Source organism: Arabidopsis lyrata (genome assembly GCF_000004255.2).
Source record: "Arabidopsis lyrata subsp. lyrata unplaced genomic scaffold ARALYscaffold_8, whole genome shotgun sequence".
In the NCBI taxonomy this organism is placed as follows: Eukaryota; Viridiplantae; Streptophyta; class Magnoliopsida; order Brassicales; family Brassicaceae; genus Arabidopsis; species Arabidopsis lyrata.
The window spans coordinates 10,986,403-11,013,491 of record NW_003302548.1 but is presented as its reverse complement, the minus strand read 5'-3'; the positions used below and the strand labels follow the sequence as shown (position 1 = coordinate 11,013,491).

Sequence of the window (27,089 nt, the reverse complement as noted above, 5' to 3'; positions counted from 1 at the left end):
AAAAAGGGGCCTTCCCACTATAGACCAGTGGACACTCTAATTTATAGACTACTTCGTGAGCAATGGGCGGGTTCAAGACCCGTTCGGGTTCGATCTTGCCAGATTCAACAAATGGCGCCCTGCGATTCGTGAACGTTATCTGCTTCACGCGCATCACTCATCTCGGGTTAGTCCCGCTTTCGTTTATGTAAATTTTTTATTGTATTGCCATTCTGCGAACTGACTCGTCATCCCGGGTTCATACATAACGCCAGGCTCAAAGCGAATTTAACGACATGATCGAACATTACGAAGGGTTGGTCATTGGCCGGGAGAAGGAGATGGACATGTTGACAAAGAAACTTTCCGCCCTTGAGGCCGAACTCAGTTCTTCTGCCGGCTCCAAGCATGAACTGGAGGACAAAGTCGACAATTTAACATCCGAGCTTGCGCAGATAAAGGGGGAGTTGCAGGGTCAGTACGACCAGAACTTCAAACTCCAGGAAGAGTTTTCTGGTATTCAAGGTAGGCTTCAAGAGTCCGAATCAAACGCTGATTCCCTGAACAACCAACTCATCGAGCTCAACGCGAAGTACAAGGCAATTGCCAAATTGCGTGACTCCGAGTTGGCGAGGTCGGCATCAAAAGCCAGAAAAGAGGTCAAGGGACGCGGGATGGAGTTGATCCAAGGGGCCATCCGATTCATGCAGACTGAGAAGGCTAGGTCGGACTTGGAGTCAGACATCAAGGAGCACGAAAGTAACCTGATTCTGCTGGATCAAATCCATGAAGCAGATTTCTCCGAAGAGCAAGAAAGGACCGAGCTGTCGACTAACCTTTCTGAAAAACGGAGTCGCTTGGCAGCTCTTCCCACTTCGGCCTTCAACCCGCTTGACTTCGAGGCATTCTTTACTGAATCACCTCCAATAAGTGAATCGGGTTTAGACTGGGCAGGTAACGCTTGGCTCCTAAGGCTTACCTTTTCTTACCTTGTACCTTTGATTGACTGGAATTATTATTTCCAGGTTCAAGTGAGATGGAGGGCATTGTTCCGCCTGTAGCTCCTGTGGTACCGGAGGTTACTCCGGAGGTTGGTTGTCCCGCGGAGGGTGGTCAGGGAGCTTCATCTGATCATGCACCAGTCAAGGAGGTGAATGAAACTCTGGTTGCTGAGCAGGAGCCCGAGGTGGAGATCGCTCCGTAGTGGCTGTGTCCACTTTAAATTGGGGATTGTCCCTTTTTATTTTAAGACTTAATCTCGAATTTATTTTTGCCTAAGGAGGCTTTATTTTCTTTTGAACAAGATATTTGCCTGAGGAGGCTTTTAAACCTTTCTAGGTTGCGACCCAAGGGGGTTTGGTTAAAATTATATACGGGTTTGCAAAGTCCGTTTTAACCTTTTGTGGCCTTGTGGCAATGCTTTCGAGATTTTTAGGTTGATCAGACCTTTCTCTTTAGAATGCGAGAACTGAGCTCGGCTTAAAGCGAGTTCCCCACTTCGGGTTTAGTCAACTCGGTAAACTTGTCAGGCTAGGGCCTTAGAAACTTTTGCAGTTGATGCGACGGTTGCTTTTTTCCCTTCTTAAAGAGAACGGCTCGTCTTTTAATGTAATAATTGCCTTTTCTTGATTTTCCAAAAATGGTTTAAGCCACTCGGAAACGCTACCATTAATGAATTTATGGTTCCAAAGCAAAACCCTAAATCATTATAAATAAAGGCTTACCTACCTCTAGGCTTTATTAAACATGACTCTAGAGTCCCACTTGAGAAATATTTTGAGAATGGAAAGCGAAACAGTAGCCCCCGTTGATCCCGGCAGCCCACTCTTCCTGTCCGGTGACGGCTTTGAGCCGGCCGGCGTTCTCTTCCCTCATGCCGTCTTTCACTTTCCTTCAAAGGAGAAAAAAGAGGCTTGCGACTTCATTGACAAGGTAAGTATTCGAAGTTTTTTGATTAAAAAAAAAAACTCTTTGTTTCATCTTATTCATTCATCTTTATGCTAGGTCGCCGACAAGCACCGTCGCTTGTGTGAAGAGAGGCAACGGCTAGGCCTCAAAAGGCAGACACTCGAGGCTCGTATTTCTCGGGTGGAGAGGAAGATCAGGGCTTTGGAAAGTGATCCCTTTCAGTGGGAATGGCGGAATTTCGATTCCGTTGCTGAGATTCCGAGGATGCTTCGGATGTACCTCCGTGCTAAGGGGGTTCCGGGTCCTGTGAACGCCCCCGTCTTCGCCGTTCCATCCGACGATGAAGAGGGAGAGGACTTGGAGGAGGAGGCCAGCGACTGCCGGAAACGCCTTCGGGATCGTTCCGAAGTGGATGCCAAAAACAAGGCATCCACTTCGAGGACTAAACCGGTGATGAAGGAGCCTGTTCCTGAGCCTCTCCCATAAATGTTCTCCAATTTCTTCACTTCTCTCTTTTTTTTTTAAACAGAAACTCGTAATGGGCTTCGGCCCTTTTTATTTATGGAAATATTTGCTATTTTCCTTCTTTTCCAAATATTCTTCGAGATACGTCTTTTAATGCAGGATCCGTTCGAGGGCATAAATCTCTCCGCGAATCATTCCATTCCTTGGATAGAATCCGTAGCTTGCTAGGGATATGGGGTTCTTATAAATTATAGGTTCAACTCCTCTTTACTCCTCACCATTTTTTATTTTAGCAGGCATGGAGTTCAATCTACGCTGTTCAGAATCTATGCCCGACTTCTCCAGAATCGGAATGATGAATGAAGATGTTCCAAGTGAGCCCAACAGGCAGCCTCCTCCACTTCGCGGCTTCTTGAGATCTCAAATCCGAGCCCCATGTGCTTTGATCAGGGATCTACCTATCAGAGATCAAGGAACAGCGACGGCATTCATAGAGGCACTTGAACTTCAACACCGGAAGCTTACGTCGGAAAAGAGGAGGCTCCGGAAGAGGATTAGCCGGATGCAACGCAGGCTTACTATGGTGTCAAGGAATCTTCACATCCTTGAATCTCACCCCGGAGAGTGGATTGAGCTTGGAATCTCTGACTTTGCTCGAATTCCGGACTGCATGATGCCAATCCTCGATCTTGCTGGTCAAGGAATTGAAGTGTTCTGCTCGTCAACGAGGATTTCGTAGTTCAAAGTGTACGATGAGGGACACTTCGCCCTCTTTTTTTTTGAATAAATGCTTTATTTCCAATCTCTTGTATGTTCGCATAGCCGAACCTTCTTCCTTTAATAAAGAAATAAAACAAAAATTTTATTAATAGCTGAACCCGTTTTCGAGCTGCCTACGTACCCTTTTCGGGATCAAGCCAAATCGTAGTTCATGTACAAAAATAATGCATATAGCTTTAAACATAAAACTTCTTTAAGTTGATCACATTCCAAGGTCGCTTCACTGGATTGTCTTCTAGGTCTTTCAACCTATAAACACCGTTTCGAACCACTTCGGTAATAATGTAAGGTCCTTCCCAATTAATACCGAGTTTTCCGGCACCTTCTTCTTTTTTGTTGTCAAAGACACGCCTTAATACGAAATCTCCCACGAAGAATGGCCTACTTTTAACCTTTGAATTGTAATACCGGGCTGCTGCCTGTTGGTAATTCTGGATCCGAATTAGAGCTTGATCACGCCTTTCATTTATGGTATCCAGTGAATCGTTAAGCATTGCTGAATTTTCTTCCTCATTTAACGGTGCTTCTGTTCGACGAAGTCCGGGCACGTTGAGTTCAGCTGGTACTACCGCTTCCATGCCATAAACCAAAGAGAATGGAGTTTCTCCTGTAGGTCGCCTAGGGGTTGTACGATAAGCCCACAGGACGGGTTGGAGTTCTTCATACCATCCTCCCTTTAGATGACTTAAGCGTTTCTTGAGATTGCTTAATATCGTCTTGTTCGCGGCTTCGGCTTGACCGTTTCCTTGCGGATATCTTGGAGTAGAATAACTCACTTTAATTCCCCAGTCCGCACAAAAGGCATCAAACTCGTGTGAAATGAATTGCGGTCCATTATCAGTGACTATTTCGTACGGAACTCCATGTCGACATATAATGTTTTTCCAAATAAAAGTCTTCACCGCCGAATCTTTGATACCAACATACGCCTCAGCTTCAATCCATTTCGAAAAGTAGTCCGTGAGGACTAAAAGGTACTGTACACCTCGAGTTGATTTGTGCAATGGTCCAATGATGTCCATTGACCACCTCATAAACGGGTATGGGGCGGAAATGGAGGAGAATAATTCCGACGGTTGATGGATCAATGGTGCATGGAGTTGGCAACGCTTGCATCTTTGGGCGAACTTAACACAATCTGTGATCATAGTGGGCCAAAAGTACCCCATTCTTTTAACTTTAAAAGCCATAGCTCTTCCTGATGAATGACTTCCACATAATCCCTCATGCACTTCGCTCATGACGATTTCGACTTCGGGCCCAAAAATGCATAACAGGTAAGGGTCACTAACACCTCGCCTATATAATGCATCTTTCGATAGGCAAAATTTTGCGCTAACGACTTTCATTTTCCTGGCCTGCCATTTATTCTTTGGGAGCTCGCCTGTCGTGATGTAGTGCTTTATTGGCTCCCTCCAGTCAGCCCCCCAGTCTTTAGCCGGAATTTGGTCAATTTTGTGAAATATTCGTGGCTCTGGTTCGGGATGCTCGTTTGGTTCAAGAATATCTTCCTCGATTAATGGCTCGGTTTCTGACATCGTTTCCGGAACCACTTCTTTAGCTAAGACAACGGATTCCTTGTTAGATGTATTTGATCCTTTTGACTTCCTGCGTTTGTTGGGTGGCGGTTCGATCTCTGGTTCGCCACGGTCGCGTGCCGCTGCTCGAGACCTTGTAACGACGAGGGTTTCCTTGCTGTCTTGAATGCTTCGCTCCGAGATGCACTCTACTGGAATAACTCTCTTTAACTCAGGATCTGATGTTGACGCCAAAGCGGCAAGTGCATCTGCAGTTGTATTCTCTCCCCGAGGTATGCGGATTAACTCGAATTTCGAGAAATTTTTAGATAGATCCTTCACCACTTCGAGGTAAGCTTCCATTCTTGAATCTTTGGCTTCATAGTCTCCATTAAATTGGTTAACTACTAATTGCGAATCGCAATAAGCCAATATTTCCTTAGCTCCAACTCCTTGTGCTAGTCGAAGTCCGGCAATAAGGGCTTCGTATTCTGCCTCGTTGTTGGAGGCATTGAATAACAATCGGAATGATTGTTCTAGAATTTCTGATGTCGGAGATTCCAACCTGATTCCCACTCTGGATCCTTGCTTTGTTGAAGACCCATCTACGTTTAATTTCCAAGTTTGGTTCTCCGGTTGATCTATCGTTCCAGGTATTGGTAGTTCGGTCAGGAAGTCTGCTAAGACCTGAGCCTTCATACTGATCCGGCTTTTAAACTCTATGTCGTACTCGCTTAATTCCACCGCCCATTTCGCCAAACGTCCGGATTGACTTGGACTATGAAGTATTGTTCTGAGTGGTTGGTTAGTTAATACCTCAACCGGATGGGACTGAAAATATGGACGCAGCTTCCGGGCCGAAGTTACCACCGCGAGCGCAAGTTTCTCCATCATTGTGTATCTGGTTTCCGGATCCGTCATTGACTTGCTCACGTAGTAAATTGGTTTCTGCTCCCCACGGTCTTCCCGAACCAAGACTCCACTAACCGCGTGGTTTGAAACTGAAACGTACAAATAGAGTTTTTCATCCACTTCCGGTTTGGACAGTATGGGTGGAGTGGTTAAGTATGTCTTAAGCTGCCCAAAAGCTTCTTCACACTTCTCATCCCAAAGGAATCCTTTGTTCCCTTTTAGAATTTGGTAGAAAGGCAACGACTTATCTGTTGACCTCGAGATAAAACGATTCAAGGCCGCAATCCGCCCAGTCAACCGTTGTACTTCTTTGAAGTTTTTCGGAGATGGCATGTTTAGAAAGGCGTTAATTTGATTTGGATTGGCTTCAATCCCTCTTTCTGTTACGATGTAGCCAAGAAATTCCCCGGATGGGACTCCAAATGTGCACTTCGCCGGGTTCAGCTTCATTTGATATTTATTGAGAATATCAAAACATTCCTCCAAATGCTTAACATGATCTCCTTTCTTCAACGATTTAACCAACATATCATCTATGTAGACTTCCATAGTCTTCCCGAGGTGATTATGAAACATTTTGTTCACCAACCGTTGGTAAGTCGCTCCTGCATTTTTCAAACCAAAAGGCATTACCTTGTAACAGTAGATACCTCTATCTGTGATAAATGACGTCTTTTCTTGATCGTCGGGGTTCATCATTATCTGATTATAACCCGAGAAGGCATCCATGAACGTTAACAGCTCATTTCCAGCGGTGGACTCTACAAGTCGATCTATATGCGGGAGCGGGAAACTATCTTTGGGACATGCCTTATTTAGGTCTGTAAAGTCGATGCAAACCCTATCTTTCCCATTCTTTTTCTTGACAACGACAGTGTTTGCTACCCACTCCGGATATTGCACTTCTCTTATGGACCCTATCTTCAAGAGTTTATCCACTTCGTCGTTTACTATTTTTGCCCGCTCCACTCCAAGCTTTCTTCTTTTTTGTTTCACCGGTTTGAAGCTTGGATCTACGTTTAGTTCATGACAAATTATACTCGGATTTATGCCAGGCATGTCCGCTGCTGACCATGCGAATGATGCTTTGTTTTTCCTTAAGAGTTCGATCAAAGCTTCTTTTATTTGGCCAGTCAAAGTTGCTCCAATTCTAATTTTCCGGTCCGGCTTTTCTTCTTCCAGTACCACTTCGACTACTACATCCTCTTTCTTCTGCCCACTAGGAAATTTTGTTTTTAGTCCTTCTTTTGCAGGCTTCGCTAATTGCTATTGAATCTTCATACGGTGGCTAGCTAAGTAACAAGTCCGTGAAGCTTCTTGATCTCCCCGAATTGTTTCCACCCCATTTGATGTTGGAAATTTGACACATTGATGATATGTAGAGGGGACTGCTTTCATCCGATAAATCCAGGGAGTCCCGAGGATAATGTTGTAAGCAGCGGGCTTATCGAAGACAACGAAGTCCACGATCTTCGATACCTTCTTGGCAAGGACCGGTAGCTTGATTGTTCCGAGAGACATGGCTGACTCGCTTGTGAATGCAACTAACGGAGATGGGGGTCCTACTATGTCTCCTCGGCTGATTCCCATTTTTTCTAGAGTACTTAAAAAGATCAAGTCGACCGAACTGCCTGTATCTATAAGGATCCTTGATACTTCGAAGTTTGCGACGTCAAGAGTAATGACTAAAGCATCGTCATGCGGTCTTTCGAGATGCCGCGTTTCTTCTTCGTTAAATGATATTGAAGCACCTTGAAAATCAATTTCTTCACTCAAGCTTGCTTTGAGTAAGACATTTCGTCTATGTTTTTTGATGGAACTTATTGAATCTCCGCAAAATCTGGAACCTCCTAGAATCACATTGATCCTCCCCTTCGAACTTCTTGGTTCTTCCTCGTTGGATAACCTTGGTCTTTTGGAGTCTTGATCTTTGGAGTTTTCCTTTGCTTCGTGGTATTCCTTCACAAAATCTTTTATATCGAATTTGGAAAGATCACCACTAGCCCAAAGCTCTGCGAGGTGCTTTTTAAGAACGCTGCAATCCTTGGTTAAATGTCCGGTTACTTTATGAATGTCGCAATATAGACTTTCATCACGGACCCAAGTGTTTGATCTTCCTTTCCCTTGGAATTGCTTCCCGACAGAATTGTTGAAGGGTTGCGACCCAAACTTCCTTGGTCCTTTGCTCTCTCTAGGCTCGAACTTCTTGGTGGGGACGGTGACTGCCGGCTTTTCTTGTTTATTCCGTTTGGCAAAACTTTCTTTTTCGTCTTCTACCTCCATCCAATTGTTCGCACGGAAGAGTGCATCCTGAATTGTATCTGGTTTATGAAGTATTAAGTCTTCTTTAAACCTTGAATCATGTCGCAATCCTTTTCGTAGGGCAGATAAAGCTGATTGCTGTGAGATTCTTGGGAGTTTTGATAGCACCCCTTTGAATTTGGTGATGAAAACTCGAAGTGACTCATTAGATCCTTGCGTTAAGTTCCAAAGATCAGCATCCGAAACGCTTTTATCCATAAGGATAGAGTATTGCTTTAAGAACACGGCTGACAGTTCGTCGAAATTGCTGATCGAACCCGGCTCTAATTGGGTGAACCACATTAGAGCTTGGCCACACAGATTCTCCGAAAACAGCTTGCAATAGCCTGCGTCCTCATCAGCTTCATCCAACTCGACTCTTCCTGCAGCGATCAGAAAGGCTGCAAGATAGCTTTTTGGATCCTCCAATCCGCTGTAAGGGTCCAACTTGAGCTTCCGGGAATCTTTGATCCTCAAACTTGCAATTCGCGGGATAAAAGGGGTTCGCCTTGCTTCTTCAATGACTCGATTGATGTCTGGCTCCGAACTTGTAGCCTGATGAAATTTTGATTTCATTTCTTTTAATTCCTGGCTAACCTTCCTCATGGTCTCGAACTGGTCGAGGTTCTCCTGCTCATACTGAGCTGCAAGTTGTTCTTCATCTCCGAGCTGCGTCTCTTCCTCCAACGTCTGAGCTACATTATTAGTAGCACCGGGGGTTGTTTGTCCGCTGGTTTCATTTCGTGCAGCGGAACTTGGCGAGTTGAATATCCCTCTTCGGGTCCCCACCGGGTTTCCTGCACTTAAAGAGCGAACACGAGTTTGTATATTATTGACGTTTTGGCTAAGAGATACCTGGGATGTTTGCAACGTATCGACGGCCTTCTCCACATCTGAGAACTTTTGTGATATGTCCGACATGGTTTGCTGCATAGCTTTGAGGGTTTCGGCCAATGATGTTTCAACGGCGTCTCCTCCGGACATTGTCGCTTATCTCGGAAATGTAGAAAAGAAGAAATCTGACCACTCAAGAATCCTGATGTCCCCACAGACGGCGCCAAAATGTGGATGTCGGATTTACACACTCAAGTATTTTGTTAAGTGGGAAAGATTATTCTTGAGGGACAAAAATGAATACGTAAGAACTTGTAAATTTGATACTAGAATTGCTATATTATTTCTCTCTTGAGAGGAAGATCCCCTTTACATGGCCATTGGCCTCTATATTTATACATAGAGAATTTAACATTAAAATGAATAATTAAGTACAATTATTCCCTCTTAAATGTGTCCGTTTTGATTCTTCGACTTTAATGCTCAACGTTTGAATTTGAGTTGACTCTGATCTTTGTGGGCCTCGCCTTTTTGGCCCAAGTGTCCTTGAACCGACCTATCCGCGTCTTATTTACCGAACTCACATCTCAGTGCAGTCACTTCGGACTCTCGAAGTGGTGACAACCACTTTGACCGTCCCCTCGGTTCATGGGCCCAATGGGCTTCATCTTTATGGGCCACCCGCTTGACTACGTGGCAATCTTTGGTTGGTCGCGTACTTCTGGTGCGGGATCCGACACCAACAGCCAGCAGGTAATGTCTTTTCCCATTGGTGTGCTTTGTCTCCCAGTGAGAAGGGAAACAGGCGCAGCTTGAAACTGTCCTCACTAACACCGTTTATCTTGGTTAGGCTGCAGAGCCTGTCGAAGTTATCCAAGTGGTCTAAGGGATCTTCCAGAGGCAGACCATGGAACTTGTTTCCTTGAATCATCGAGATGAGACCACTTTTAATCTCGAAGTTGTTGTTTTGGACAGCAGGAGGCACAATTCCTTGCCTCTGATGGTGGTTTCTTGGTGCATCTCCAGCACCAATGTTTGCAGGCAGATTGTTGACATCTTGTTCATCAGCCATTCTGAAAGGATGGTTGTGTTCAAGGTCTGTAGTGTCTCTCCTTTCCCTTAGTTCTCTGTCAATACGGTCAATGTTATCGTTGAAAAGGAGGTTCTGGTTGCCTTTTGATCGAGTTTGCATACAGCAGGGTTGTACCTAGATCAAGAAGACAACAAGAAAAACAAAAAGTTAGTAACCTAAGTGAAAATTGAAATAGAACTTGATCTAAGCAAGTCTGAAATCTCAAATGTAACAAACAAACACCCAAATGGCAACGGCGCCAAATTGATAGTAAGATTTTCACTAAGATCAATTATCCTTAAATCACTATCATGTCATTGCAGTATTTAAGGTGTCAATCCAAATGGGTGTGATGCTAGCAATCAAGATGCAATCAGATTTCACAGAGTCAAGCCAAGCAATAACAGGTTTTGATGTTGTTAACAGTTCCAGTGATCATGCAGAAAACAATAATTCTAACAGAAACAGATAACACACTCGATCACACAGCTTGATGCCAAGCACTGGATGTGGTCGAGTGCCAGGTCGAGTACCAAACAAAAAACTGCAACAAATGTACTCGACTGCACAGTCCGTTTCCAAACCGCTGGGTGTGGTCGAGTACTTCAAGTGAAATAAGTAAAAAATGCAAAAACTAAGCAACAAGTAACGAGATCAAGCAATCAATAGCGATGTGAACAAAGAAATCAATTGGAAGAGAAATTCCCGAGGATGGGGTAATCGAGTAGTGAAGTCTCCTTAATCTAACAGGTGGTTAACATGCTCAACAAACTATCCCTAGACAACAAGTTCAATAGCCAAATCAAAGTGCTACCGCAACAGAGATCCTCAAGCAAAGCTAGTCCCAGACTCAATCACCATTGACGAGAGCTAACCTAACAGGCATTACGAAACAACAAGTCTAAGCCAAAACGCTCCCTGTAACCAATACCTTGGTACAGAGCCACGAATCTCTGGAATTAGTGGTTCAGACATTTCATCGAACACCTTTTGGGTGCGGAAATGTCTGGGCTCAGATTCCAGTTGATCAGAAAGCAATCAGCATTAAGAACAACTAATCCAGAAGGGATCTACCAATCAAACTCAACCACCTAGCAGATCAAGGATTCTAAACTACTCTAACCCATCCTCAAGAACCCTAATCACTACTCAAAACTCATGAACATGAACATAAACCCAGAAATGCATAAAAACTTCATACTAGCAAGATCTCAACAAGATGAACAACTTTGTAGAAGAAATCAAAAGCAAATACTCAATAGATTAAGAGAAATCTGGATTACAAATATGAAGAAAGCACTAATTGTTCTGCAGAAAAAGACTTAGTCTCAAAATTATGAGAAACAACCTATTTATAGCAAATACTAGGAAACCCTAAATCACAAGACGACAAAGTATTAAGGCGGTTTACGGAGATATTCGGCTTCGTGCAATCGAGTGAAGAAGTCGAGCAAAGCTGGCTCCTTTGCGGTTTCTTGATCTGGTCGTGTTGCAATCGAGTACCTAGGTCGAGTGGTAAGTCGAGTAATGCTTCATCCTCTTCTCTTCCTTATGCTCAGTGTCTGGTTGAGTTGGGATCTGAGAAGACTTTGAAGCTTGTGATTAAGTGGCTGTGGGGGGGTGGAGATCGAGCATCCAGTCGAGTGGCTGAAGAAGATGGTGCTCGACCACGAGGTCGAGTGGTAGGTCGAGTTGGTGAAGGAGAGGGTACTCGATCACGAGGTCGAGTGGTCAGTCGAGTGGTCATCTGAAGACAAGGTCGAGTGGTGATCTGAAGAGTCTGCTGGTGATGCTCGACCGCGCAATCCACTTGGTGATGAGGAGATGTGGTCGAGTGATCTTGAGAGGCTGGCTGCTGAGAGTGCTCGACTGTGCAGGTCGAGTGATACTGTTGGTTTTGCTCTGCTTCTCCCAATCTGCTCGCCAACAGCTCCAAATCACCTGAAAACACTCAAATATGCAACATGCATGCAAAACTATCCTAATCATGCAAAGTGATGAAAAATGATGAAGAATGGTATGAAACAATGACGAAATGATGATAAAGTGATGCTAAATGGAAGCTCAAAACAAGTAAAATATAGACATATCATTTAGCTTCATTTGATATTGATTAAGAATTTTGAAACAGTTTTCCAAGTGTTTAATGTGGTCTTCTTTCTTCAACGACTTAACCAACATGTCATCTATGTAGACTTCCATTGTCTTCCCGAGATGATCGTGGAACATTTTATTGACCAACCGTTGATAAGTTGCTCCTGCATTTTTTAAACCAAAAGGCATTACTTTATAACAATAAATACCTCTATCTGTGATGAATGACGTTTTCCTGGTCCTCGGAATTCATCATTATTTGATTATAACCCGAGAAGGCATCTATGAAGGTTAATAGTTCATTCCCAGCAGTAGATTCTACGAGCCGGTCTATATGCGGAAGCGGGAAACTATCCTTTGGACACGCCTTATTGAGATCCATGAAGTCAATGCATACCCTGTCCTTTCTATTCTTCTTTTTAACCACGACCGTGTTCGCTACCCACTCCAGATACTGCACTTCCCTTATGGATCCTATCTTTAAAAGTTTGTCCACTTCGTCATTTACTATTTTTGCTCGCTCTACTCCGATTTTTCTCCTTTTTTGTTTTACAGGTTTGAAGCTCGGATCCACGTTAAGTTCATGACAAATTATGCCTGGATCTATGCCATGCATATCTGTCGCCGACCACGCAAATGATGTCTTTTTTTCCTCAAAAGTTCAATTAAAGCCTCTTTTATTTTGCCGGTCAAAGTAACTCCAATTCGGATTTTCCGATCTGGTTTGTCTTCTTCTAATACTACCTCGGTTACTACATCATCCTCTTTCTGCCCACTAGGAAATCTTGGAATTATTCCCTTTTTTGCGGGCTTCGTTAATTGCTATTGGATCTTCAAACGGTGGCTAGCTAAGTAGCATGTTCGCGAAGCTTATTGATCTCCCCGAACTGTTTCCACTCCACTTGGTGTTGGAAATTTGATGCACTGGTGATATGTAGAGGGGACTGCCTTCATTTGATAAATCCATGGAGTCCCGAGGATGATATTGTAAGCTGCCGGTTTATCGAAAACAACGAAATCCACGATTTTCGACACCTTTTTGGCGAGAACTGGTAGCTTGATCGTACCGAGAGACATAGCTGACTCACTTGTGAACGCCACCAAAGTAGGTGAAGGTCCTACTATGTCTCCCCGACTAATTCCCATTCTTTCCAAAGTACTTAAAAAGATAAAGTCGACCGAACTGCCTGTATCGATGAGGATCCTTGATACTTCGAAATTGGCAACGTCCAGGGTAATGACGAGGGCGTCATCATGGGGTCTTTCGAGGTGACGCGTTTCTTCCTCATCAAATGATATTGATGCACCTTGAAAGTCAACTTCTTCGCCCAAGTTCGCTTTGAGTGAAACATTTCGCCTATGCTTCTTGATGGAACTAATCGAATCTTGACAAAGTTTGGAACCCCCTAGAATTACATTGATCTTTCTCTTCGAACTCCTTGGTTCTTCTTCATTAGAAAATCTTGGTCTCTTGGAGTTCTGATCTTTGGTGCTATCCCTTGCTTCGTGGTATTCTTTCACGAAATTTTCTATGTTGAATTTGGAAAGATCTCCACTGGCCCATAGCTCCGCGAGATGCCTTTTAAGGATGCTGCAATCTTTGGTCAAATGCCCGGTTACCTTATGGATGTCACAGTATAAACTTTCGTCACGGACCCACGTGTTCGACTTTCTTTTTCCTTGGAATTGTTTTTGACGATATTGTTGAAAGGCTGTGACCCAAACCTTCTTGGTCAATTGTTTTCCCTGGGCTCAAACTTCTTGGTAGGAAAAGTGACCGCCGGTTTTTCTTGTTTATTCCTTTTGGCGAAATTTTCTTTTTCATCTTTTACTTCCATCCAATTGTTTGCGCGGAAAAGTGCGTCTTGAATTGTGTCCGGTTTATGAAGTATTAGATCCTCTTTGAACCTTGAATCTTGCCTCAAACCTTTTCGTAGGGCAGATAAAGCTGACTATTGTGAAATTCTTGGGAGCTTCGATAGTACCCCCTTGAATTTGGTGATGAAAACTCGAAGTGACTCATTCGACCCTTGTGATAGGTTCCAAAGGTCAGCGTTCGAAACACTTCTATCCATAAGGATAGAATATTGTTTCAAGAAAACAGCTGACAACTCTTCAAAATTGCTGATTGACCCTGGCTCTAACTGGGTAAACCACATTAATGCTTGGCCGCAAAGATTTTCCGAAAAGAGTTTGCAGTACCCCGCATCTTCATCAGCTTCATCCAATTCGACTCGTCTAGTGGTAATGAAAAAGGCTGCGAGATAACTTTTGGGATCTTCTAATCCACTGTAGGGCTCCAGTTTCAGCTTCCGAGAATCTTTGATTCTCAAACTTGCAATTCGCGAGATAAAAGGTGTTCGCCTAGCTTCTTCAATGACTCGATTGATATGTGGTTCCGAACTAGTGGCCTGATGGAACTTTGACTTCATTTCCTTTAGTTCTTGGCTAACCTTTTTCATAGTCTCGAACTGGTCAAGGCTTTGTTGCTCGTACTGTTCTACAAGTTGATCTTCGTCTTTGAGTTGCGTCTCTCCGTCCACTGGCTGATCTACTGTATTGGCGGCATCGGGAGTTACATGTTCGCTGGTTTCATTTCGCGCAAGGGAGCTTGGCGAATTGAACATTCTTCTTCGGACTTCAGGGTGGTTTCCTGCACTTAAAGAGCGAACACGAGATTGAATAGTACTGACGTTTTGGCTAAGAGATACCTGGGTTGTTTGTAACGAGTCAACCGCCTTCTCCACATTCGAGAACTTCTGAGACATTTCCGACATGGTTTGCTGCATGGCTTTGAGAGTTTCGGCCAATGATGCATCAGGGATATCTCCTCCGGACATTGCTGCTTACCTCAGAAATGTAGTGAAGGAAATCCGACTGCTCAAGAATCTTCCGTCCCCACAGGCGGCGCCAAAATGTGGATGTCAAATTCACACACTCAAGTATTTATTTATTTAATGAGAACGAATATTCTTGAATACAAAAGTTGTTGTGTAGAAACTATGAATTAGGAAAATGCTATTGTATATTTTTTTGAAGAGGAGAGATTGAAGTAAAAATTAGGGATTGTATATATAATCAGATTGTATATATTTATTTAAACACGTAAGATTAAAAGTTAATGCCGTAAATAATTTTCTAACGTCCGTTAACGGTTGTTAAGTCGCGGGTTTGAATCTACCAATAATTTAGAGATGATGTATTATTTAACCAACTATAAATATATGAAGTATTTTTATTCTAACCAAAAAGTTCTTGTATTAAACGTCCAAACTTTAAAATAGATATGGTATTTTTTAGAATTTTTCCGTTTAAAAGATAACTCCATTTACTGTTCACGTTAGACTAGTTAACGGACGTTACGGTGTAGGTTGGAAAAGGAGATTTTTTAGAACTGATGTATTAAACGACATAAATTTATTAGTTGGGGTATTAATCGGGGAGTCGGAAAAGCTCGTGTATTTTTCTTCCAAAAATAAAAAAAGTTTGAGATTTTTTTGAGAATTTTCCCTATCTAAAAGATCAAAAATGACCTGAGTTATAAAAGGAACGGATATAACAGCGGATAATGGATAATGGCTAATAAATAAATGATACTAATAAAGAGTAGGGAAGGAAAAAAGCAATTATATGAGAAAAAGATTGATTAATTTAAGATTCTATATATATATATATATAAAGTAGGCTTTTTCTCTCTTCTCCTTAAGCCACCTCATCATCCTAATCATCATCCACATCATTTAATTATTTAAGTTTATGAATTTACTTATATTATTTTATCATTTAATTTTAAGTTATACACATATGTAAACAAGTTTCTCAAAAAAGAATATGAAAAGTCTTTTTTTTTATATTTTATATTATAAACTTAAAGAAGATAATTGATTGAAAAATAATAAATTTATTAATTTTTGATTATACAAACTAATATATAAATAATAGACTATAGTTTTAAAGTGAAACTTTTATAATGAATATATATCCACTAAAAGTAATATGAAACAAACACCCAATTGGCAACGGCGCCAAATTGATAGTAAGATTTTCACTAACTTCAATTATCCTTAAATCACTATCATGTCATTGCAGTATTTAAGGTGTCAATCCAAATGGGTGTGATGCTAGCAATCAAGATGCAATCAGATTTTACAGAGTCAAGCCATGCAATAACAGGTTTTGATGTTGTTAACAATCCTAAATGATCATGCAAAAACAGAAATTATAACAGAAATAGCTAATATACTCGACCAACACAGCCTGATGCCAAGCACTGGGTGTGGTCGAGTATCAGGTCGAGTAACAGCAGAAACTGCAATAAAACTACTCTACCACACAGTTCGTTTCCCAGACACTGGATGTGGTCGAGTAACAGGTCGAGTACCAAATGGAAACTGCAGTAAAACTACTCTACCACACAGTTCGTTTCCAAACCGCTGGGTGTGGTCGAGTACTTCAAGTGAAATAAGTAAAAATGCAAAAACTAAGCAACAAGTAACGAGATCAAGCAATCAATAGCGATGTGAACAAAGAAATCAATTGGAAGAGAAATTCCCGAGGATGGGGTAATCGAGTAGTGAAGTCTCCTTAATCTAACAGGTGGTTAACATGCTCAACAAACTATCCCTAGACAACAAGTTCAATAGCCAAATCAAAGTGCTACCGCAACAGAGATCCTCAAGCAAAGCTAGTCCCAGACTCAATCACCATTGACGAGAGCTAACCTAACAGGCATTACGAAACAACAAGTCTAAGCCAAAACGCTCCTTGTAACCAATACCTTGGTACAGAGCCACGAATCTCTGGAATTAGTGGTTCAGACATTTCGTCGAACACCTTTTGGGTGCGGAAATGTCTGGGCTCAGATTCCAGTTGATCAGAAAGCAATCAGCATTAAGAACAACTAATCCAGAAGGGATCTACCAATCAAACTCAACCACCTAGCAGATCAAGGATTCTAAACTACTCTAACCCATCCTCAAGAACCCTAATCACTACTCAAAACTCATGAACATGAACATAAACCCAGAAATGCATAAAAACTTCATACTAGCAAGATCTCAACAAGATGAACAACTTTGTAGAAGAAATCAAAAGCAAATACTCAATAGATTAAGAGAAATCTGGATTACAAAGATGAAGAAAGCACTAATTGTTCTGCAGAAAATAACTTAGACAGAATAAAACTTAGTTCTGAAAATTAAGAGAAACAACCTATTTATAGTAAATACTAGGAAACCCTAAATCACAAGACGACAAAGTATTAAGGCGGTTTACGGAGACATTCGGCTCGTGCAATCGAGTAGAGAGGTCGAGTAAAGCTGGTGCCTTTGCGGTTTCTTGATCTGGTCGTGATGCAATCGAGTATCTAGGTCGAGTGGTGAGTCGAGTAGTGCTTCATCCTCTTCTCTTCCTTATGCTCAGTCTCTGGTTGAGTTGGGATCTGAGAAGACTCTGAAGCTTGTGATTAAGTGGCTGTGGGGAGTGGAGATCGAGCATCCAGTCGAGTGGCTGAAGAAGAGGGTACTCGACTTGGTGATCGACTTGGTGATCGACTTGGTGCTCGAGTTGGCGATCGAGTTAGTGATCGACTAGGTGCTCGACTTGGTGATCGAGTTGGTGATCGAGTTGGTGATCGACTTGGTGCTCGACTTGGTCGTGGTCGAGTGCATTTGGAAGGTCATGATGATGGTGCTCGACCTCGTGGTCGAGCATACTGATGGGTTCTGGTCCACTTCTTCCAATTTGCTCACCAACAGCTCCAAATCACCTGAAAACAACTCAAATATGCAACATGCATGCAAATCTATCCTAATCATGCAAAGTGATGAAAAATGATGAAGAATGGTATGAAACAATGACGAAATGATGATAAAGTGATGCTAAATGGATGCTCAAAACAAGTAAAATATAGACATATCAACTCCCCCAAACTTAGTCTTTGCTTGCCCTCAAGCAAACAATTAAGAACAAGCTGGAGGAGAGGTTTGAAAGCGGGGACTCAGAACCAAAGCATGCAGACAAAGCAAATGAACTCAATGTCCAAGTTAGTAATTGTGGAATGCTTAGAGACCAAACTCTACTTAAAAACTTTAGCCATATTCATCACAAGACAACCTAACATTTGTTCCAATCTACACACACCTTCAGATCATCACATATGTTAAAATAATAAACAAAATAAAAATTAACAATATTTCAAAATAATTGGAAATTAAAATAAAAACATAATTCAATGAAATGAACTAATAAAAAGTAAATTATCTTAATATGTTAAAATTTTAAATTATTCCATATGATAATACGGCAAAATTTATAAAACAAAAAAAAACAGAAATTGAATATATAATAGTATAGAAATGATTGTAGCAAACCAAACCAAAACCAAATAATAAAAGTGAAGCTAAAATTCTACACTATACACTTAATTTCTCAAGCACTACTGAAGCTAAAATTCAACAAGTTTTCTATACAAACACAATCTAAGATTAAAAAAAAGAAGTATGTTATAGTGTAGGAAAAACTCCCGCGCGTAGCGCGGACAACCTACTAGTATTATATAAATGTAACATGGGGAAGCTTCACATGGGAAATTGGCACGTGAATTTGCTTCATACAATATGAACCAGACTCACATAAACCTTTTTTTACTAAACTTTAATCTATCCATAAATTTACTACTAATATTTTCGGACTATCAATTTGATTACATGAACCTTTATTCTATCTATAGTGAGATTATTTAACAAGAGATGAGAATTAGTACTGAATAATGGGAAAGAGCCAAAAAGGGAAGGGACTGTTGGTGTCGGATCCCACACCAGTAGCCCGGGACCAACCAAAGATTGCCACATAGTCAAGGTAAAGGCCCACAAAGGATAAGGCCCGATGAGGTCCATAAGTTAGAAGTGCGGTCAAGGTGGTAACACCACCTCGAGAGTTTGAAGTGAATGCACTTCGAAGCGAGTCTAAGTCACAGTTAAGATGGTTCAAGGTTAATTGGGCTGAGAGGCGAGGCCCATGAAGGTCAGAGTCAATTCAAATTCGAACGTTGAGCATTAAAGTCGGAAACCGAAACGGACGTATTTAAGATAGAATAATTATACTTAATTAGCCACTTAAATGTCATTTTTCTATGCATAAATATAAGGGCCAATGGCCATGTAAAAGTGGATGATCTTCTTTTTGGGAGAAAAAGGAATACTATAGCAATTCTTGTAATAATTCATAAGCTTTTTACATATTCATTTTGTCCCTCAAGAGTAGTCTTTCCCACTTAATAAAAACACTTGAGTGTGTGAATCCGACATCCACATTTTGGCGCCGTCTGTGGGGATAGAAGATTCTTGAGTGGTCAGATTCTCTCTACTAAATTTCCTAGATAAGCAGCAATGTCCGGAGGAGACACCGTTGAGACATCATTGGCTGAAACCCTCAAAGCCATGCAACAAACCATGTCGGAGATGTCGCAGAAGTTCTCTAATGTGGAAAAGGCCGTCGACACGTTGCAAACCTCCCAGGTATCTCTTAGTCAAAACGTTAGTACTATACAATCTCGTGTTCGCTCTTTAAGTGCAGGAAACCCTGTTGGAATCCGAAGAAGGATATTCAACTCGCCAAACTCCATTGCGCGAAATGAGACCAGCAAACAAACGACTCCTGGTGCTACTAATATGACAGTCCAGCCGTTGGAAGGAGAGACACAGCTCGAAGACGAAGACCAACTTGCAGACCAATACGAGCAGGAAAACCTCGACCAGTTCGAGACCATAAGGAAGGTTAGCCAGGAACTAAAAGAAATGAAGTCAAAATTCCATCAAGCTACAAGTTCGGAGCCAGACATCAATCGAGTCATTGAAGAAGCTAGGCGAACACCTTTCATCTCGCGAATTGCAAGTTTGAGAATCAAAGATTCCAGGAAGCTCAAGTTGGACCCTTACAGCGGATTGGAGGATCCAAAAAACTATCTCGCAGCTTTTCTGATCGCTGCTGGAAGAGTCGAATTGGATGAAGCTGATGAGGATGCAGGGTACTGCAAACTCTTTTCGGAAAATTTATGTGGCCAAGCTTTAATGTGGTTCACCCAACTAGAGCCGGGTTCGATCAGCAATTTTGACGAACTATCGGCTGTGTTCTTAAAGCAATATTCCATACTTATGGATAAAAGCGTTTCGGATGCCGACCTTTGGAATCTATCACAAGGGCCGAATGAGTCACTTCGAATTTTCATCACCAAGTTCAAAGGGGTGCTGTCGAAGCTCCCAAGAATCTCACAGCAGTCAGCTTTATCTGCCTTGCGGAAAGGATTGCGACATGATTCAAGGTTTAAAGAGGATTTAATACTTCATAAACCAGACACAATTCAAGATGCACTCTTCCGCGCAAACAACTGGATGGAACTGGAAGATGAAAAAGAAAATTTCGCCAAAATAAATGAACAAGAAAAACCGACGGTCACTGTCCCTACCAAGAAGTTCGAGCCTAGGGAGAGCAAAGGACCAAGAAAATTTGGGTCGCAGCCCTTCAACAGTATTGTCGGAAAGCAATTCCAAGGAAAAGGAAGGTCAAACACTTGGGTCCGTGATGAAAGTTTATATTGCGACATTCATAAAGTAGCAAGACACTTAACCAAGGATTGTAGTGTCCTTAAAAGGCACCTCGCGGAGCTTTGGGCCAGTGGAGATCTTTCCAAATTCAATATAAAAGATTTCGTGAAAGAATACCACGAAGCAAGGGACAACTCCAAAGATCAAAATTCCAAAAAACCAAGGTTGTCCAATGAGGAAGAACCAAGGAATTCGAAGGGCAAGATCCATGTGATTCTAGGAGGTTCCAAACTTTGCCGAGATTCGATAAGTTCCATCAAAAAACATAGGCGAAATGTTTTACTCAAAGCAAGTCTGAGCGAAGAAGTCGATTTTCAAGGTGCGTCAATATTATTTACCGAGGAAGAAACGCGGCACCTCGAAAGACCTCATGATGATGCGCTAGTTATTACCCTGGACGTTGCTAACTTCGAAGTATCAAGGATTCTTATCGATACGGGCAGTTCGGTCGATTTAATCTTTTTAAGTACTTTAGAAAGAATGGGAATTAGTCGGGCGGACATAGTAAGACCACCATCTCTGTTAGTTGCGTTCACAAGTGAGTCAGCCATGTCTCTCGGAACAATCAAACTACCGGTTCTTGCCAAACAGGTGTCAAAAATCGTGGATTTTGTTGTTTTCGATAAGCCCGCAGCTTACAACATCATCCTCGGGACTCCCTGGATTTATCAGATGAAGGCAGTCCCCTCTACATATCATCAATGTATCAAATTTCCAGCACCAAGTGGAGTGGAAACAATTCAGGGAGATCAAGAAGCTTCGCGAACATGTTATCTAGCTAGCCACCGTTTGAAGATCCAATAGCAATTAACGAAGCCCGCAACAGAGGGACTAAGACAAAAATTTCCTAGTGGGCAGAAAAAAGATGATGTAGTAATCGAAGTGGTGTTGGAAGAAGACGAACCACATCGGAAAGTCCGAATTGGAGCAACTTTGACTGGTCAAATAAAAGAAGCTTTGATCGAACTTTTGAAGAAAAACAAAACATCATTTGCATGGTCAGCAGCCAATATGCCTGGCATAGATCCAAGCATAATTTGTCATGAACTAAACGTGGACCCAAGCTTCAAGCCTGTAAAACAAAAAAAGAAGAAAGCTCGGACTGGAGCGAGCAAAAATAGTAAACGACGAAGTGGACAAGCTTTTAAAGATAGGGTCCATAAAGGAAGTACAATACCCGGAATGGGTAGCAAACACCGTTGTGGTCAAAAAGAAGAATGGAAAAGATAGGGTTTGCATCGACTTCACAGACCTCAATAAAGCATGTCCCAAAGATAGTTTCCCGCTCCCGCATATAGATCGACTTGTAGAGTCCACCGCTGGGAACGAGCTGTTAACCTTCATGGATGCCTTCTCGGGTTATAATCAAATAATGATGAACCCCGAAGACCAAGAAAAAACGTCATTTATCACGAATAGAGGTATCTATTGTTACAAAGTAATGCCTTTTGGTTTGAAAAATGCAGGAGCAACTTATCAACGGTTGGTTAACAAGATGTTCCACAACCATCTCGGGAAAACAATGGAAGTCTACATAGATGACATGTTGGTTAAATCGTTAAAAAAGGAGGATCACGTTAAGCATCTAGAGGAATGTTTTGATATTCTCAATAAATATCAGATGAAGCTGAACCCGGCAAAATGCACATTCGGAGTCCCATCCGGGGAATTTCTCGGCTATATTGTAACGGAAAGAGGGATTGAGGCCAATCCAAATCAAATCAACGCCTTTCTAAACATGCCGTCTCCAAGAAACTTCAAGGAGGTACAACGGTTGACTGGGCGGATTGCAGCTTTGAATCGTTTTATCTCGAGATCAACAGATAAGTCGTTATCTTTTTACCAAATTCTAAAAGGAAACAAAGGATTCCTTTGGGATGAGAAGTGTGAAGAAGCTTTCGGACAACTTAAAGGCATACTTAACTACTCCACCTATATTATCCAAACCAGAAGTGGACGAAAAGCTTTATTTGTACGTGTCAGTGTCGAACCATGCGGTTAGTGGAGTCTTGGTCCAAGAAGACCGCGGGGAGCAGAAGCCGGTTTACTACATAAGTAAGTCAATGACGGATCCGGAAACCAGATATACAATGATGAAAAAACTCGCACTCGCAGTGGTGACTTCGGCTCGGAAGCTGCGCCCATATTTTCAATCTCATCCGGTCGAAGTATTAACCAACCAGACACTCCGAACAATACTTCATAGTCCAAGTCAGTCCGGACGTTTGGCGAAATGGGCGGTGGAATTGAGCGAGTACGATATAGAATTCAAAAGCCGAATCAGTATGAAAGCTCAAATTTTAGCAGATTTCCTATCCGAGCTACCAATACCTGACACGCTAGAACAATCGGAGAACCAAACTTGGAAATTGCATGTAGACGGGTCTTCATCAAAACAAGGATCCAGAGTGGGAATCAAGTTGGAGTCTCCAACTTCCGATATTCTAGAACAATCATTCCGATTATTATTTAATGCTTCCAATAATGAGGCAGAATACGAAGCCTTAATTGCCGGACTTCGATTGGCACAAGGAGTTGGAGCTAAGGAAATAGTCGCTTATTGTGATTCGCAGTTAGTAGTTAACCAGTTCAATGGAGAATATGAAGCCAAAGACTCAAGAATGGAAGCATACCTCGAAGTGGTGAAAGATTTGTCTAAAAATTTCCAAAAGTTTAAACTAGTTCGCATTCCTCGAGGAGAAAATACAACCGCAGATGCACTTGCCGCATTAGCATCAACGTCAGATCCTGAGATGAAAAGAATTATTCCGGTGGAATGCATCTCGGAATGAAGCATTAAAGATGACAAAAGAACCCTCATCATTACAAGATCTCGAGCAGCCGCACGAGACCGTGGGGAACCCGAGGTCGTGGGGAACCCGAGGTCGAGCTGCCGCCCGTCAAACGAAGAAAGTCAAAGGGATCAAATAAATCTAACGAAGAACCTGTTATCCTGGCAGAAGACGTAATTCCAGAAATAGTAATAGAAACCGGGCCATTAATCGAAGAAGATACTCTTGAACCGAACGAGCATCCTGAACCAGAGCCGCGATTATTTCACAAAGTCGACCAAATTCCGGCTAAAGACTAGGGGGCTGACTGGAGGGAGCCAATAACGCGCTACATCATGGCAGGCGAACTCCCAAGAGATAAGTGGCAAGCTAGGAAAATGAAAATAGTTAGCGCAAAATTTTTGTCTATCAAAGGATACATTGTATAGACGAGGTGTCAGTGACCCTTACCTACTGTGCATTTTCGGGCCCGAAGTCGAAATCGTCATGAGCGAAGTGCACGAAGGATTATGTGGGAGTCATTCATCAGGAAGGTCTATGGCTTTTAAAGTTAAAAGAATGGGATATTATTGGCCCACTATGATCACGGATTGTGTTAAATTCGCCCAAAGATGTAAGCGCTACCAACTTCACGCACCGTTGATCCATCAACCGTCGGAGTTATTTTCCTCCATCTCCGACCCATACCTGTTTATGAGGTGGTCAATGGACATCATTGGACCGTTGCATAGATCAACTCGAGGTGTACAATACCTTTTGGTCTTGACGGACTACTTTTCGAAATGGATTGAAGCTGAGGCATATGTTGGCATCAAGGATTCGGCGGTGAAAACTTTCATTTGGAAAAATATTATATGTCGACATGGAGTTCCGTACGAGATAGTCACTGATAACGGGCCGCAATTCATTTCACATGAGTTTGATGCCTTTTGTGCAGACTGGGTAATCAAAGTCTGTTACTCTACTCCACGATATCCGCAAGGAAACGGTCAAGCTGAAGCCGCGAACAAGACAATACTAAGCAATCTCAAGAAACGCTTAAGTGATCTAAAGGGAGGATGGTATGATGAACTCCAACCCGTGCTATGGGCCTATCGTACAACCCCTAGGCGACCTACCGGAGAAACTCCGTTCTCTTTGGTTTATGGGCATGGAGGTGGTAGTACCAGCTGAACTCAACGTTGCCCGGACTTCGGCGAACAGAAGCACCATTTAAATGAGGAAGAAAATTCAGCAATGCTTAATTGATTCGATAGAATTCCATAATGAAAGGCGTGATCAAGCTTTGATTCGGATTCAGAATTACCAGCAGGCAGCAGCCCGATATTACAACACGAAAGTCAAAAGTAGGCCGTTCTTCGTAGGAGATTATGTGTTAAGGCGCGTCTTTGACAATAAAAAAGAAGAAGGCGCAGGCAAACTCGGCATTAATTGGGAAGGACCTTACATTGTTACCGAATTGGTTCGAAACGGTGTTTATAGGCTGAAAGACTTAGAAGACAGGCCGGTCAAGCGACCTTGGAATGTGATCAATCTAAAGAAGTTTTATGTTTAAGCTACATGCACTTTTTATATACACGAACTACGGTGTGGCTTGATCCCGAAATGGGTACGTAGGCAGCTCGGAAACGAGTTCAGCTACTAATAAAATTTATTCTTATTATAGAAAATAGTTCGGCTGTGCGAACGGGTAAGACGAATAATGTTCGACTAAGCGAACGTACAGGAATCAGAAACGAAACATTTATTCAAGCAAATAAGACGAAGTATCAATCTACACACACATTTCGGATTAGGGGAATCTTCTCGGTGTCCAGAACACTTGAACTCCTTGACCAGCAAGGTCGAGGATTGGCACCATGCAGTCCGGAATACGAGCGAAGTCGGAAATTCCAAGCTCGATCCATTCTCCGGGGTGAGAGCCAAGGATGTGAAGGTCTCTTGATACCGTAGTAAGTCTGCGTTGCATTCGATTAATCCTCCCCCCAAGTCTCCTCTTTTCCAACGTAAGCTTCCGATGTTGAATCGTAAGTGCCTCTATGAATGTCATCGCTGTTCCTTGGTCTCTGATTGGGAGATCCCTGATCAAAGCGCACGGAGCTCGAATCTAAGATCTGAAGCAGTCGTGAGGTGGAAGGGGCTGCCTATTTGGCACGTTTGGAACATCTTCGTTTATTATTCTGATCCTGGAGGTGTCGGGCATAGATTCTGAACATCGACGGTTGAACTCCATACCTGCTAAAGAAAAAAAAGAGAGAGCGGTGAAAAGTAAGGGGAAGTCGAGGCTGTAATATATAGGGACATCATGTCCTTGTTGGGGTCGGATTCCATCCTTTAGCGCCAAGCCAGACTTAGAACACTTCGGGAGTCTTTCAGCGATCACCTCGGGATATCCATCTAATCGATCTAGTATACCCGAGCCCATCGCCTCGGGAATACCTTTAACAAGTAGTTTCGAGTACCCGAGCCCTTCGCCTCGGGGATACTTGAAACTAGACGTTTCAAGCACCCGAGCCCTTCGCCTCGGGGATGTTTGAACGTTACGAGCACCCGAGCCCTTCGCCTCGAGGATACTCGAACAAGACGTTTCAAGCACCCGAGCCCTTCGCCTCGGGGATGTTTGAACGTTATGAGCACCCGAGCCCTTCGCCTCGGGGATACTCGAACAAGACGCTTCAAGCACCCGAGCCCTTCGCCTCGGGGATGTTTGAACGTTACGTCTCAAGCACCCGAGCCCTTCGCCTCGGGAGTTTCTGAGCCCATCGCCTCGGGGACACCCGAAGAAGCCATCCTAGAGTGCCCGAGCCAGTCCTTCCTGTGTACCCGAGCCGATTGCACAAGTTTCTCCGAGGTAAAGTCTTCATCTTCGTCCGAGGTAAAGACTTAGTAAATATTCGCTTTCAAAGTATCATTTCCAAGCAAGGTATCATTTCCGAACAAGAAGGATCATTTCCGATATACCCGGAAATGATAAGAGAGAATCTAGAAGGATCGACTCAAATCAGGAAATCTCCCAAAGACTCCGAAAAATAAGGAAACTATCCTAATCCGCGATATTCTGAGCCGACTTCAAGATAAATGGAAATCTTCCGAGAATATCGCTGGAGAGGCGGTTTATCACCTATATATAAAGAGACTCAAGGCTCAAGCGAAGGGGAAGCAATATCGCTCTAGAATCTACACTACGCAAAGCTCTCACAGCACAAACACCTTTTTCTTTTACGATCAAACTCTTGTACGATCAAAACTACTCTTTTCATCAATAATATCAAGAACACCATCTTTGGTTACAAATCGTTTCTGTTGTTCTTTGAGAATTCACGATTATCGTATCCCTAAAATAAAACCCTAGACAAATCTCGATTGTGTTAGTTTCGACTTCCACAGTTTGGCGCCGTCTGTGGGGATACTTTAGAATTCTCTTACCCTAAGACACAGAACTCGATTACCGAAAAGGACGATGAACGAAGACGGTCGTCAGACACCACCAGCTGGAGGAGGAATCCCGAATCCTCCGAACCCTCAGAATCCTCAAGCCGATCCAACGATCCTAGCGACTCTAGCCGAACTGAAAGACCTGATGGTTAAATTCCAGAAGAAAGCTGACGACCAAGAAAAAGCTAACAAAACCTTGGCGCAGCGAGTCGACGAAATCGCAACGCGTGGGCAACCAAAAACGACGCGTTTCCAGACTCGGCCGCCACGAGCTCGGAGGGACTTGCCTGGCATCAACCCAACAAGACTCACGTTCGCGACACCAACCGGCAACACAAGAGTCGCAACCCGAGCCGACCCTGCCAGACGCGAGAACCAAGATGATCCCACCGAGCCG

General features: G+C 42.7%; 1 protein-coding gene across 1 annotated transcript; it reads right to left on the bottom strand.

Annotated features, from left to right (window-relative positions):
• Nucleotides 1–13,324: 13,324 nt before the first annotated feature.
• On the bottom strand, nt 13,325–14,086 carry LOC110227873. Its single transcript, XM_021023777.1, has one exon. It carries the CDS (start codon nt 13,698–13,700, stop codon nt 13,596–13,598), a length of 105 nt encoding a protein of 34 aa, XP_020879436.1. The 5' UTR covers nt 13,701–14,086; the 3' UTR covers nt 13,325–13,595.
• Nucleotides 14,087–27,089: the final 13,003 nt, after the last annotated feature.